Source organism: Nycticebus coucang, chromosome 4 (assembly GCF_027406575.1).
Source record: "Nycticebus coucang isolate mNycCou1 chromosome 4, mNycCou1.pri, whole genome shotgun sequence".
In the NCBI taxonomy this organism is placed as follows: Eukaryota; Metazoa; Chordata; class Mammalia; order Primates; family Lorisidae; genus Nycticebus; species Nycticebus coucang.
Genome location: NC_069783.1, coordinates 93,233,925 through 93,246,519, shown reverse-complemented (window position 1 = coordinate 93,246,519; position 12,595 = coordinate 93,233,925). Strand labels below are relative to the sequence as shown.

The window sequence follows — 12,595 nt, the reverse complement described above, 5'->3', positions numbered from 1 at the left end:
TGCTAAGATTATAGGCTTGAGCCACTGCACCTGGCTTCTTCCTCTTTTTAAATCCAAAAGAAAAGGAGAGTGTGTTTTGGCAGGAGTTAGATTCGTTGTTATCACAAACATCCCAGTCATCTTGTGTTCTCTTTATAAGCAGATACCAGCTGAAAAATGTTAAAATAACAAGAATAGCAACAAAACAACTATTGCCAGCACACCCCTGTGTGTCACATTTCCTACTAGAAAAAGGGGAGGCGGGAACAAAAGCCTGAGTAACTCTTGGGGTCTATGTCATGAGCATTTAATTTAATTTAATTTTGAGACAGAGTCTTACTCTCTTGCCCTGGCTAGAGTACCATGGCCTCAGCTTACCTCACAGAAATGTCAAACTCCTGGGTTTAAGCAATCCTCCTGCCTTAGCCTCCAGGCTGAGGACTACAAATGCCCACCTCAATGCCCAGCTAATTTTTCTATTTTAGTTTGCTTAGGCTGGTCTCAAACTCCTGTGCTCAAGGGATCCTCCCACCTTGGCCTCCCAGAGTGCTAGGATTACAGGCATGAGCCCCTGTACCTGGCCTGTTATGAGCTTTATAAAAAGATCAACTTCAACACTGCCAACCTTTTGGTCATTTTCACATATTACTTTTGAGTGATTTGTTACTACTTTGATCTCTTTCCCTTCCTGAGAGGGCAGGAACTGACTTGGTGACAAGAACGAGGAAGCTGACTAGAATCTGAATTCTAGAATCTTTCAGAAGAAAAATATCACAAGGCAGTGTATGGCTATCAAGCCAGTAGTGTTTCAGGAGGCCAGACAAGGGAGAAGAGTGAGCTGCAGGGGGCAGGCAAGACTTCTAGCAAGAGGTGGAGTTTGAAATAGGCCTTGGGCTGCTGGTGGAGCATCCTGGAGCCCAGGACATCTATTGGAGGGAAAGCCCACAGTCACTCAGCCCAAGTGTCTGGCACAGTATTGGGGCCTTAATTTGACCTGAGTAGGTGGTAGAAAGAATAACTTAAGACCAGAGAATATAGGACTTTAAATTTAGCTGAAAATGTTGGGTTTTATCCTATGAGCTGTAGTTAGCAATTGACTGTGCTTGACATGATCAGCTCTTTTAGGAAAATCAGTCTAGCTTTGCTAAAAGGGCACATCCCTGAGGAGTGACGTGGGAGGCTGGCTCGGAGGAACTCTGGGTAGTAGGATGAGCACCAGCTGTTTAGCTGGGCCACCTGTTGGTTCAACCTTGACCAAGGTATCAACCTCTCAGAGCTCCTGGTTCTCAAGTACAAAAATGGAGATAAACCCTTCCTCACAGAGTTGAACAGAGGATTAAGTGAAATAAGCACAGAGCACAAAGCACAGCAGACACCCAGCTGCTACAGATCCCCTTCGCTTTGCTTCACTCTGCAGTCTGTTGGTTTTGAGGCCAGGCCAGACAGGCTGTAGGCAATATTTATTTTGAGGACATAGGTGCCACTGATCTGCCGAACTTGTGAGCCAGGGTTCCAAGTAGAGCAATCGGGGGGAATTGAGAAGAGTCACCTGTGTGGGTATGTCATAGCTTCCTCACGTTTGCCATAGTGACCGAGGCTTCTTATCTTTATTGCTCTCAGCGAGCACAGTCTGAATCCCTGAGCGATCTGACGTGGACCCTAGAGGAGGAGGAATGTGAAGAGAAGCCGTTACCTGAAGCTGTCATGGAAGAGAGTCCCAGCTCTGGGCAGCAGCATGACATAGTGCTAGACAGAGGCCCTGGTCCTGGGCCAGCCATAACCTTGCTGCAGCCTGGAGGGGCCCGAGCCAGACGCGCCCGACTGCAGCACTGCCAGGCACTCAATACCAGCATGGAGGAAGAAGGGAGCGCCCCTGGTGACAAGCCCCCCAGCCGCCCTGCCACCCCAGAGGCCACTGAGCCCATGTCAATCCCTGCCCCCTGTGAGGAGTGGTTGTCTCTTCCAGGAGGCTCAGCGCACCCCAGTCCTGACAGCGAGAACCAGGAGGAGGCGCCGTCCACCACAGGTTCCAGCCCCCTGATGGCTGACACTGCTGAGGAGGGGGGCTGTACTTCTGAAGATTTTGCAAGTTCACTGTCTACCGATGTCCCTGCAGGGGACATGACACCTCCTGGGACTATCGCTGCAACTGCCTTGGAAACACTGGCTGGTCCTGAGGAGCCACACCAAGATGTCCCAGATCAAGGTATCCCAGACCAAAATGTCCCAGACCAACATGGCCCAGACCAAGGTGTCCCACACCAAGATGTCCCAGATCAAGGTATCCCAGACCAACATGGCCCAGACCAAGGTATCCCACACCAAGATGTCCCAGACCAACGTGGCCCACACCAAGATGTTCCAGGCCAAGGTGGCCCAGACCAAAGTGTCCCAGACCAACGTGGCCCAGACCAACATGGCCCAGACCAACGTGGCCCACACCAAGATGTCCTAGACCAATGTGGCCCAGACCAAGATGTCCCAGACCAAGGTGGCCCACACCAAGATGTCCCGGACCAACGTGGCCCACACCAAGATGTCCCAGACCAACGTGGCCCACACCAAGATGTCCTAGACCAAGATGTCCCAGACCAACGTGGCCCACACCAAGATGTCCTAGACCAAGATGTCCCAGACCAACGTGGTCCAGACCAAGGTGTCCCACACCAACGTTTCCCAGACCAAGATGTCCCAAAAGAAATGGAGCTTAAGTTGGAAGTGGTGGAGCCTGGCAGAGCAGAGAAAGCATCCCCTGTGGCACCAGTGCCCAAGAGCTGCCTGAAGCGCAGGGCCTCAGCTGCCAGCACGGGCCTGGCCAGGTCCCGCGAGGGGTCGCCTCCAGGGGAGCCCGGACCCTGCGCCCAGGACAGAGAAGCTGCCCCCCTGGGGCTCCCCAAGGCTGAGCAGATGGAGTCCCCCCAGGGAGAGAGGGCAGCGCCAGAGCGGAAATCTGAGCGTGGTGGCGCAGAGGTGCGGGGCTCCAAGAAGTTCTCCGTGTCCTCGTGCCGGCTGCGGCCACGGCCGGGCAGCTCGCGACTCTCGGAGCATCCTGGAGCCCCCGGCGGCCGCCTGCCCCTGGGGAGGAGCGGCCCGGCCTGGAGGAGCGAGGCGGCTCTCGAAGACCTTCAGGGACCTCCTGAGCCCCAGAGCCGGAAACCCGGCCATCAGAAGCCGGCGGAGGGCGCCTCTCAGGACGCAGGGGCCAGAGTGGCCTGCCCAGCCACCCAGGAGCCGCCTGCGAGTGAGGACAGAAGCCCCTTCCCGGTCAAGCTCCGGTCCACCTCGCTCTCCCTCAAATACCGAGAGGGCTCCTCGCAGGAGGCCAGAGGGATAAAGAGGTACAGTGCCGAGGTCAGGTTAGAAAGAGGGCTGACTTTACCTCCGAAAGATGAGAAATGTCACGTTGGGGCAGCCCCTGCCCTTCGAGGCGCCAAGTCCCCCAGCGACCAGGGAAAGGGGAAGGCACGGTCACCCGAGCAGCTCAGCTCCAAGCCGCCCCTGCCCAGGAAGCCGCTCCTGCAGAGCTTTACCCTCCCGCACTCACCCGCGCCCCCCGACGCCAGCCCTGGGGACACGGAGCCCAGGAAGGACAGCAGGACAGAGAAGAGACCGCTGCGCAGGGGAGCTGGTAAGAGCCCGCAGGGGTGAGTGTGCGCGACTGGGGAAGGCAGAGCAGTGGGGAAGTCCGAGTGAGTTGGCATAACTTGGTGGACGTCCACTCTGGGTACAAACTTGGGTACGGGGGAATCAGAAGGCATCAAAATTCCTCTTAGTACCACCGACATCGTGTTTGATTAAGAGTAGGGAAAAGAGGGCAGCGCCTGTGGCTCAAAGGGGTAGGGCGCCGACCCCATATGCCGGAGGTAGCGGGTTCAAACTCAGCCCCCAGCCCCAAACTGCAAAAATAATAATAATAATAATAAATATATATATATATAGAGAGAGAGAGAGTAGGGAATAGAGAGATGGGGAAAGATGTCTGGATTTTGTGTAAAGTACAGAAAAATCAGGTGGGCGGACATAAGGTAACAAGGGAAACAAAACCTGATGTTGCAGCACGTTCCCTGAGAAAAGATGGGACCCTCCGTGAATCACTCAACTTCTCCCACTTTTCTCCTGAGAAACTCAGCAAAGTTCCAAATCCCAGGACATCCATCCCTACTCATTTTGATGCAGATTCTTCCAGGGCCTAAGCTATTTATTGGCTAGAAATGCAGCGTCTCTCCCCGCTATCTGTTAACATCCTCCTGACCTTTTTCACCCAAGGAAGAAATTCCTCCAATTTCATAATCAGGTTCATGTGGCCCAGCCTTCCATGGAAAGCGTCCCATATGTTGGAGTCACAAGTCTTGGTATAATGTAAGCCTCTCAAGAGGGTTGGTATTTACATCCTGTCCCAAAAGGGAGATAGATGCTAAGATTGGTGCAGAACATAAGAATCTTTGAAGGCAACTGTCTTTTAACACGAGCAAAGACAAAAATGACCTTTCTCTGTCTTTGACATTTGTCACTTCTTATTTATAGTGTTTCAGATGAAATGAGGAATCTGTTGGAAATGGATATTTGCAGAGGAGCTAGAGAATCTTTACTTGCTGGTCTCTTTTGTTAATGGACGTCTGTGTGCCAGAAAATTAACACAAACGAGTTGTGTGTGCATATGATGAGGGCTCCAGAGAGAAGATTTTTGTGGCAAATTTTATGCTTTAAAATAAGTCTCAGGCTGTTGTAAGTGCCTACTAGAAATCCAGGACTCTGCTTAAGTACTGCATTGTGGGCCAGAGAGGAAACAGAACCTGGTGGCTCTCAGGAAATCCTGCACCCTAAAAGGAAGATGTACACAAAGGAGGAAAGATTAGCTCATGCAAAACAACGTAGAAATGGGTCCAAAGGTATTCTGTGTCTGGCTCCCTCCCAGGAAGTTAATGAAAGTGGAGTACATAAAATGCTTTAAATTCCTCTGGTGACATACAAAGATTCAGGTAAGTTCCTAAGAGCCTACACCTGTGGCCTTCCTGACCCAAGGGCCCCTTGGCTCAGATGTGATTTTTTTTTTTTCTGGTTTTTTTTTTTTTTATTGTTGGGGATTCATTGAGGGTACAATAAGCCAGGTTACACTGATTGCAATTGTTAGGTAAAGTCCCTCTTGCAATCATGTCTTGCCCCCACAAAGTGTGACACACACCGAGGCCCCACCCACCTCCCTCCTTCCCTCTTTCTGTTTCCCCCCCATAACCATAATTGTCATTAATTGTCCTCATATCAAAATTGAGTACATAGGGTTCATGCTTCTCCATTCTTGTGATGCTTTACTAAGAATAATGTCTTCCACGTCCATCCAGGTTAATACGAAGGATGTAAAGTCTCCATTTTTTTTAATGGCTGAATAGTATTCCATGGTATACATATACCACAGCTTGTTAATCCATTCCTGGGTTGGTGGGCATTTAGGCTGTTTCCACATTTTGGCGATTGTAAATTGAGCTGCAATAAACAGTCTAGTACAAGTGTCCTTATGATAAAAGGATTTTTTTCCTTCTGGGTAGATGCTCAGTAATGGGATTGCAGGATCAAATGGGAGGTCTAGCTTGAGTGCTTTGAGGTTTCTCCATACTTCCTTCCAGAAAGGTTGTACTAGTTTGCAGTCCCACCAGCAGTGTAAAAGTGTTCCCTTCTCTCCACATCCACGCCAACATCTGCAGTTTTGAGATTTTGTGATGTGGGCCATTCTCACTGGGGTTAGATGATATCTCAGGGTTGTTTTGATTTGCATTTCTCTAATATATAGAGATGATGAACATTTTTTCATATGTTTGTTAGCCATTCGTCTGTCGTCTTTAGAGAAAGTTCTATTCATGTCTCTTGCCCGTTGATATAAGGGATTGTTGGCTTTTTTCATGTGGATTAATTTGAGTTCTCTATAGATACTAGTTATCAAGCTTTTGTCTGATTGAAAATATGCAAATATCCTTTCCCATTGTGTAGGTTGTCTCTTTGCTTTGGTTATTGTCTCCTTAGCTGTACAGAAGCTTTTCAGTTTATTGAAGTCCCATTTGTTTATTTTTGTTGTTGTTGCAATTGCCATGGCAGTCTTCTTCATGAAGTCTTTCCCCAGGCCGATATCTTCCAGTGTTTTTCCTATGCTTTCTTTGAGGATTTTTATTGTTTCATGCCTTAAGTTTAAGTCCTTTATCCATCTTGAATCAATTTTTGTGAGTGGGGAAAGGTGTGGGTCCACTTTCAGTCTTTTACATGTAGACATCCAGTTCTCCCAACACCATTATTGAATAGGGAGTCTTTCCCCCAAGGTATGTTCTTGTTTGGTTTATCAAAGATTAGGTGGTTGTAAAATGTTAGTTTCATTTCTTGGTGTTCAATTCGATTCCAAGTGTCTATGTCTCTGTTTTTGTGCCAGTACCATGCTGTCTTGAGCACTATGGCTTTGTAGTACAGACTAAAATCTGGTATGCTGATGCCCCCAGCTTTATTTTTGTTACAGAGAACTGCCTTAGCTATACGGGGTTTTTTCCGGTTCCATACAAAACGCAGAATCATTTTTTCCAAATCTTGAAAGTACGATGTTGGTATTTTGATAGGAATGGCATTGAATAGGTAGATTGCTTTGGAAAGTATAGACATTTTAACAATGTTGATTCTTCCCATCCATGAGCATGGTATGTTCTTCCATTTGTTAATATCCTCTGCTATTTCCTTTCTGAGGATTTCATAGTTTTCTTTATAGAGGTCCTTCACCTCCTTCGTTAGCTATATTCCTAGTTATTTCATTTTCTTTGAGACTATGGTGAAGGGAGTTGTGTCCTTAATTAGCTTCTCATCTTGACTGTTATTGGTGTACACAAAGGCTACTGACTTGTGGACATTGATTTTATATCCTGAAACATTACTGTATTTTTTGATGACTTCTAGGAGTCTTGTGGTTGAGTCTTTGGGGTTCTCTAAGTATAAGATCATGTCGTCAGCAAAGAGGGAGAGTTTGACCTCCTCTGCTCCCATTTGGATTCCCTTTATTTCCTTGTCTTGCCTAATCGTATTGGCTAGAGCTTCCAGCACTACGTTGAATAGTAAAGGTGACAGAGGACAACCTTGTCTGGTTCCAGTTCTAAGAGGAAAAGCTTTCAGTTTTACTCCATTCAGTAAAATATTGGCTGTGGGTATGTCATAGATAGCTTCAATCAGTTTTAGAAATGTGCCACCTATGCCTATACTCTTCAGTGTTCTAATTAGAAAAGGATGCTGGATTTTATCAAATGCTTTTTCTGCATCTATTGAGAGGATCATGTGATCTTTATTTTTGTCTCTGTTAATATGGTGGATAATGTTTATAGACTTGCGTATGTTAAACCAGCCTTACATCCCTGGGATGAAGCCTGTTTGATCATGATGAATGACTTTTTTGATGCTAAGCTGTAATCTATTGGCTAGGATTTTGTTGAGAATTTTTGCGTCTATGTTCATGAGTGAGATTGGTCTGAAATTCTCCTTTTTGTTTGGGTCTTTTCCTGGTTTTGGTATCAGGGTGATGTTTGCTTCATAGAATGTGTTGGGGAAGATTCCTTCTTCCCTTCCTCAATTTTTTGGAATAATTTCTGCAGTACAGGAATAAGCTCTTCCTTGAAGGTTTGATGGAATTCTGGAGTGAAGCCATCTGGACCAGGGCATTTTTTGGTTGGAAGATTTTTTATTCTTTCTTTGATCTCAGTGCTTGAAATTGGTGTGTTCAGGAGCTCTATTTCTTCCTGGCTAAGTCTAGGGAGAGGGTGTGATTCCAAATATTGGTCCATTTCTTTCACATTGTCAAATTTCTGGGCATAGAGTTTCTGGTAGTATTCAGAGATGATCTCTTGTATCTCTGTGGGATCAGTTGTTATTTCCCCTTTTTCATTTCTGATTGAGGTTACTAGAGATTTTACTTTTCTATTTCTAGTTAGTCTGGCCAATGGTTTATCTATTTTATTTATTTTTTCAAAAAACCAACTCCTTGTTTCATTAATTTTCTGAATGATTCTTTTGTTTTCAATTTCATTGATCTCTGATTTGATTTTGGATATTTCTTTTCTTCTACTGAGTTTAGGCTTAGATTGTTCTTCTTTTTCCAATTCCATAAGATCTCTTGTGAGATTGTTGATGCGCTCTCTTTCTGTTTTTCGAATGTAGGCATCTAAAGCAATGAATTTTCCTCTCAAAACTGCTTTTGCAGTATCCCACAGGTTTTGGTAGCTTGTGTCTTCATTGTTGTTATGCTCAAGGAAGTTAATGATTTCCTGTTTTATTTCTTCCTTCACCCATCTGTTATTCAACAGAAGATTGTTTAGTTTCCATGCCTTTGGGTGGGGTCGAGCATTTTTGTTAGAGTTGAGTTCCACCTTTAGTGCCTTATGGTCTGAGAAGATACAAGGTGAAATTTCAATTCTTTTGATTCTGTTGATTTTTGTTTTGTGTCCCAGGATATGATCAATTTTGGAGAATGTTCCATGGGGTGATGAGAAGAATGTATATTCTTTATCTTTGGGATGGAGTGTTCTATATGCGTCTATCAAGCACGGTTGTTCTAGGGTCTCATTTAAGTCTCTTATATCCTTGTTTAATTTCTGTTTAGAGGATCTGTCCAGCTCTGTAAGAGGAGTGTTAAGTTCCCCTGTTATTATGGTATTATCAGATATCATATTGCTCAGACTGAGTAAGGTCTGTTTCAAGAATCTGGGAGCATTTAAATTGGGTGCATAGATATTTAGAATTGAAATGTCTTCTTGTTGTATTTTTCCCTTGACCAATATAAAGTGACCATCTTTGTCTTTTTTGACTTTAGTTGCTTTAAATCCACATGTATCTGAAAATAAGATTGCAGCTCCTCTTTTCTTCTGAATGCCATTTGCCTGAAAAATTGTCTTCCAACCCTTGACTCGGAGCTTTAATTTGTCTTTTGAAGCCAGGTGTGTTTCTTGCAGACAGCAAATGGATGGCTTGTGTTTTTAATCCAGTCATCCAATCTATGTCTCTTCAGTGGGGAATTCAAGCCATTAACATTTATTGAGATAATTGATAAGTGTGGTAGTATTCTATTCGTCTTATTTTGTGAGAGTCCATTGCTTAGTTTTATCTTTTGCATCAGTGTGGAGGTTTGGTTCTGTCCTTTAATTTCTGAGTTCTTACTTTGCTGCTGATCCATTGTGGTGGTCAGTGTGCAGAACAGGTTGAAGTATTTCCTGTAGAGATGGTCTTGTTGTGGCGAATTTCCTCAATATTTGTATATCCGTAAATGATTTGATTTCTCCGTCAATTTTGAAGCTTAGCTTAGCAGGGTACAGAGTTCTGGGCTGGAAATTGTTCTGTTTAAGTAGATTAAAGGTAGATGACCATTGTCTTCTTGCTTGAAAAGTTTCATTAGAGAAGTCTGCGGTCACTCTGATGGATTTGCCCCTGTAGGTCAACTGGCGCTTCCTCCTGGCAGCTTGCAGAATCTTTTCTTTTGTCTTGACTTTGGACAGGTTCATCACAATGTGTCTTGGAGAAGCTCGGTTAGAGTTGAGGCGACCTGGGGTCCGATAGCCCTCTGAAAGCAGTGTGTCAGAATCTTTGGTGATATTTGGGAAATTTTCTTTTATAATATTCTCTAGTATGGCTTCCATTCCTCTGGGGCATTCTTCTTCCCCTTCTGGAATTCCTATAACTCGTATGTTGGAACGCTTCATAAAGTCCCATAATTCTGACAGTGAACGTTCTGCTTTCTCTCTCTTCTTTTCTGCCTCTTTTACTATCTGAGGTATCTCAAAAACTTTGTCTTCTACCTCTGAAATTCTTTCTTCTGCATGGTCTAACCTGTTGCTGATACTTTCCATTGCATCTTTAAGTTCCCTGATTGACTGTTTCATTTCCTTCAGCTCTGCTATATCCTTTTTATATTCTTCATATCGTTCATCTCTGATTTGATTCTGTTTTTGGATTTCCTTTTGGTTATTTTCCACTTTATTAGCAGTTTCCTTCATTGTTTCCATCATTTCTTTCATTGTTTTCAACATGTGTATTCTAAATTCCCTTTCTGTCATTCCTAACATTTCTGTATAGGTGGAATCCTCTGCAGTAGCTACCTCATGGTCCCTTGGCGGGGTTGTTCTGGACTGGTTCTTTATGTTGCCTGGAGTTTTCTGCTGATTTTTCCTCATGGGTGATTTCTTTTATCTGTTTCCTTGCCCTAATTTTCCTTTCACTTCCTCTTGCTCTTTAAGTTCTCGTGCCTGTGGAAGTTGCGGGCGGGTTTAGACAGATTGAACACACGCGACCACTTGCCGGTTTTCCACTGTTTTAGTCCTCCTCTTGGGGTCCAGAATCTCTCGCTGACTCCCTGTATCCTCTCAGGGGTGATGATAGGCAGATCCCACCATCCAGAGATGCCTGGAGTCCTATATCCCCAGACTCACGGTGCCCAGATGCAAGGAAGCTGTTACCTGGCTGCCATCTTGCTCCGCCTCTCCCCAGCTGTTTTATTTAAATGAATTCTTCGCTTTTCTTGAGATGGGGGCCACCTCCTTTGCAAGGCTATCTATTTCTCCTCTTTTGAGGCAAATTTATAGTTCTCTGTATTTTCACTTACTATATGGCAAAACAGTCTGTTCCCATCCCTATCTAGGAAAGGTTGGGGGTGGCGCGGAGAGCCTGTCCAGCATTAAGTATCTCAGGGCTTTCCCATTCCCTGCTTGGTCCTCAGGAAGAGGCGCCTGGCAAACAATGAAAACAATGTGTTGGGCCACACAACAGCTGAACTCAGATTACTCCCTTGGCTCCAAAAAGTGGCTCTCCCTCCATCAATATTAAACCTGCATGAGAGTTTTGTTTTCAGGTACATCCACCTCACCACATGGCCAACAGCTACCACAACGAACCCAGCCTAGATGTGATTTTTTATTGCTGCCACTGCTTTAGGATAATCAGTGAGGGAGTTCTGGAGAAGGTTCACGCTGTAGCTGATCATCTACTCTGCAAATTCCCAGTGAGGTTATTAAAGCTCCTGTAGAGTGATTCAAAAAGCCATTGAAAAAGCAAGGGAGAGGCAGCGCCTGTGGCTCAGTCGGTAGGGCGCCGGCCCCATATACTGAGGGTGACGGGTTCAAGCCCGGCCCCGGCCAAACTGCAACCAAAAAATAGCCGGGCGTTGTGGCGGGCGCCTGTAGTCCCAGCTACTCGGGAGGCTGAGGCAAGAGAATCACTTAAGCCCAGGAGTTGGAGGTTGCTGTGAGCTGTGTGAGGCCACGGCACTCTACCGAGGGCCATAAAGTGAAACTCTGTCTCTACAAAAAAAAAAAAAAAAAAAAAGAAAGAAAAAGCAAGGGAGGAAAGAGTTGCTCTGTGCCCATGAAATCCTGGCATAAGTACCATCCACCTTGAGGGCAAAGTGTCTTTCAAGGGCTTTCTGAATGAATGGAACTAAGAACAGGATACTAGTGTTCATAGTCAGAGGAAAAGAAGGTTCAGAGGGAGGTATGTGGCCAGTTCATTATGTGTAACTGTTTCAGCCTAAGTGAGACTTTCTTCACTATAAAATGCCTGGGATGGTCTGTAGTTAAAGACCTTGCATATATTTCTTTGTTTATAAAATGTAATATAGCATTCATTTAACATGTGACTGTTAAATGTTACAAGAATTCATATAAAGTCAAAGAGAATTAAACAGGTGAAGAGAATTATCTGTTTGATAACATTCTTTAAGCCACAGAATTAAATGAATTCCAAAGTGAAAGAAGAATCTAGGTTACTTCGTAGGCTTGGGTACTGATTTTCATTTTAATGCAAAGAGGGGGGTGGGAAATTACCCACATTCTATAGGGAATCAACTCTCCCTGGATGAGTACCAGGACAGGCTGAGACTGCTGCCTGGGCCCACCTGGACCTTGAGCGGCTGTCTCACCCAGAGCAGAACAGACTCCCAGGAGTGAAGCTGCTCCCAGACACTGGATCTGTTAATCGTTTAATTCACATCATCCTCATTGCTCCCAAATTGAATTCATATAAAACATACATATAATAAAATTTTAGTAAGATTATTACTGTATTTTCCAGAAAGACCTAATTATTGCTGTTTATGATCTTATATTGCCAAGTACCTTGTCCAGAGTTCCCAGAGGGTCTGCTGTCTCTCCTCTTTTCCCTCCCGGGCACACACCATAAATCTAGATTGTTGAAGTGTTCCAGATGGGGACTCAGGCTGCTTTGTCCCCAGCACTCCTGCCTGTTAGTCCTCTTTACACCCTAGGTTCCCTTCTTAGAGGGAATGGAGAAACCCTTCAGCAGAAGGAAGGATGCAGTGGTGGTCATAATAAACATCCGAACCCAGCTTACTGAAGGGGCTGAGCCTCACAGGGACCATTCCGGAGTGGTCACTGAAAGCCCAGTACTGTATCTGTGCTCCTCTACACAGAGGAGACCCGTGTGTACACCTGATCCACACTTTGTAGACCTGCTCTGATCTGTTCTAAGTCCCAGAAGATAGATGGCCCAGGGTTATCAGCCTTGTTCATTTGTGCAGAACTTTATGCAGTCTCATGTTGGGCCAGTCTATCCCAGATTCTAAGTTCTCGGTCTAAATTCCAGGTCAGGAAGCAGCTTT

The 12,595-nt window shown here is 45.3% G+C and overlaps 1 protein-coding gene across 6 annotated transcripts in view; it reads left to right on the top strand.

Annotated features, from left to right (window-relative positions):
- The window catches only part of CRACDL (CRACD like), a 137,425-nt gene that overhangs the window by 101,024 nt on the left and 23,806 nt on the right, over positions 1 to 12,595 (top strand). For 4 of the 6 annotated variants that reach the window (XM_053589450.1, XM_053589451.1, XM_053589447.1 and 1 more), the window contains exon 7: positions 1,600 to 3,607. In XM_053589450.1, the coding sequence (XP_053445425.1) occupies positions 1,600 to 3,607 (2,008 nt within the window). The remainder of the gene's footprint in view (positions 1 to 1,599; positions 3,608 to 12,595) is intronic. The other 2 variants (XM_053589452.1, XM_053589449.1) reach the window with 2 other exon arrangements.